The following is a 2,805-nucleotide window of genomic DNA, read 5'->3' as shown; positions in this document are numbered from 1 at the left end:
ATCCTTTTGTTCGTTTCTGCAACTATTTTCACTCTGGCAAATAGTTTTAATATTATATTGTCAGAACTCATGATTTGATGACTCCCCTAGATTACTTTCAGTTTAGTCTCTCAATAAGACATTCATTGCCCTTTCAAAGAAAAAGAGAACTCCATCTTTTCGAAGCTAATCCAATTCAGAGTAACCATCGTAATTGTATTGTTATGAAATAACTTGGTGAAAGCGAAGTAATCTTTACATATTGCCCATTCGCCATTTTTGGTGAGTACAAAATTTTCAAAATTATCTTAATGGGTCAATCCTCCCAATAGTTCTCTATGTTTAAATCCACTAGGTTACACTATTTCCACCCATCAGAATCCAACAGTTTGAGGGGTTATTATAGGCTCAAGGTCATTTTTACTCATCTTGTTTTTAGTTATTGACCGAATCTAGGCGGGTTACAAATGAAAATGCCACCTTTAGATACTTGACACTTCACGTGGAGATGACAAATTCTTCCCTTCACTCTATCCACGTGCACCTTATATGTAACTTTCTTCTTCTTTTTTATCAATTTCTAAATGACAATTTATTCACACTCAACACAAAATTTCAAAAATAATTTCAATTTCTAACTAGTATGTGATAATATAACCATCGTTGAGATCCACTTGGAACCCCATTTTGGTCGCAAGGTGCACAAACAATCAAATTATGAATTTTGTCACAATTTACTCTGTTAGACGGCTAATTGTGATTGTTATAAAAAAGCTGAGAATTAAGAGAGGATACATTTCTGCACTTTGTTGTTGCAGTCAAGGAATAAATAGACACGGGAGTAACCAAAGAGAGGAGAAGAAGCTAAATGCAATGACTAGTCTAATCTCTTTTTTCTACGTGAATTTTTTGTTACATAAATCCGGTGTGTTATATATCTAAGTTTTTTAACTAGTCCAATTGAAATCTCCTCTATTGCAGCAAAAGTGGAAATGATATATTTAGCATCTTGGAATTGCTCACTCTTCAATCATTCCACCTCATCTTCACAGGTCCAAAAGTATATATGGGGGAACAAGAAATAAATTAAACGCAGACATAATAACTGCTAAATTGATTTATTTAGTGTTTGTATAGAGCAAATATGAGAAATATAACCATATTAAAATCTTGCGACAGGTCGCGTTCATGCTTCAGCTAATAAATTAAGAAGTGAGAAACATATATTTACAATCTCACTTCAACAGAATTAACAATATAACTTAAGGCAAGGAAACCAATGACTTAACCAGGACGCTTGCAGTAATTGTAGAGGTTACATGGCCGCTGTGTAGGCTTCTTATCCCCTATGCAATTGCCATAGATTCTCCCGTCGCAGATTGGCGGCCGCTGAAGAGCTTCGTAAGATATACTATTTTCACCATTTGCAAGATTTACCTGCCAGTTAATACCATCCAATTCGTTCATCAATTCTCCGGCAGCACTGCTGTTCCAAGATATACCACTACTGTACATCGCGGCGGTAACCGAAGAAGCAGAGAGCAAAACATCCACAATTACCATCAGGGAGAGGAAGAAAGTGATGCTCCTCATCTTACAAGTCTCACAATTGTTGCCTTGTTTCAACGATAATGAAGATGATGATGTTCACGGAGTATAAAGCGTTTTTGGTGGAATCCCACCTAATGAATTATTAGAGGAAAGAAAAATTGTACAAGATAAAAACTTTCTACGTATGCCTTTTTGTCCTTTCATGCATTTTTAATTTCGCCAAAAGCTCTTCCGCTTACAAACAATGCGTCATCAGCTAAGCTTGACGTTATGTGTATTGTATCCATTCAAGTGATGTTTTTCATATCTCGCAATATATAAATATTATTTCTATATGTAAATACATATTTATGCACCCACTTATGAAGTAAATAATTATAATTGTCTCTATAAGTATTTCAAAAAATTCTCTCTTAATAAGAAACTCTAATTAAGACAATAACTTAATAGTCCTTTCTAACAATTCAAATCCCACTTCCAAATATTCGTAACGTTAATTGCATGAATTTCACTATCTCCAATAACTTCATACGACTAAATCGAACAATGGAATATCATAGTTCTAAAATGAATCACTAAAATTAACGGGGTGTCACACTTTCATAGAATCTTTATCCAGTGGCGGATCCAACATTTTATATAAGCGGGTTCAAGAAAACTCTAGAACTACGATAGCAGTCAACAATAAGAATTGACGTATTTTTTTCTATTCCCACAATACCCTGAAAAATATTGTTTGAGGTGGTAAGAAATTTAAAAATAGATAAATAGTTATATAAAATAAAAATATATCAAAATTTACCTACTTATAATAAATAATTAAAAAAATAAGAGGATCTTATTTCTGTACATAGGCAAGACATAAAGAAAAACAAAGAAAGAAACAAGTACTAACACTAAAGAACACAAATTATATCATTTTTTTTTGTAAGACTTAAACTTTTCCGCTTGTCTTCAATTTTAATTTTTATGTTTTACTCTTATAATTAGTTAAGTAACAATGTAGCAATTTTGAAAACAACATACATAAAATATAAACAAAATAAACAAACAATTTAAAACTAAAACAATAAATAAGTAAATAAAAACAACTAATCTAACCTTCATGTATAACAAAGAAAAAGAAGAAGAACTTCAAACAACGGAAACGAAAATCAACGCAAGTAAAACAGAATATGGTGCCGCAGAGATTTGAGCCCGGTACTCTGACCGGCAATTGAACCCCCACAACCACTGAGCTACGTCTTGTAATCGTAACAAACGGGTTAATTTTTA

At 32.8% G+C, this 2,805-nt stretch overlaps 1 protein-coding gene across 1 annotated transcript; it reads right to left on the bottom strand.

Moving 5' to 3' along the window:
• Positions 1–1,263: 1,263 nt before the first annotated feature.
• On the bottom strand, positions 1,264–1,572 carry LOC104120283 (protein RALF-like 27). Its single transcript, XM_009632024.2, has one exon. The coding sequence runs from the start codon at positions 1,570–1,572 to the stop codon at positions 1,264–1,266; it is 309 nt and encodes a 102-aa protein (XP_009630319.1).
• Between the last annotated feature and the right edge of the window lie 1,233 nt (positions 1,573–2,805).

This window comes from Nicotiana tomentosiformis, chromosome 2 (genome assembly GCF_000390325.3).
Source record: "Nicotiana tomentosiformis chromosome 2, ASM39032v3, whole genome shotgun sequence".
Taxonomy (NCBI): Eukaryota; Viridiplantae; Streptophyta; class Magnoliopsida; order Solanales; family Solanaceae; genus Nicotiana; species Nicotiana tomentosiformis.
The sequence above is the reverse complement of the archived record's forward strand: the minus strand, read 5'-3'. Positions and strand labels throughout refer to the sequence as shown.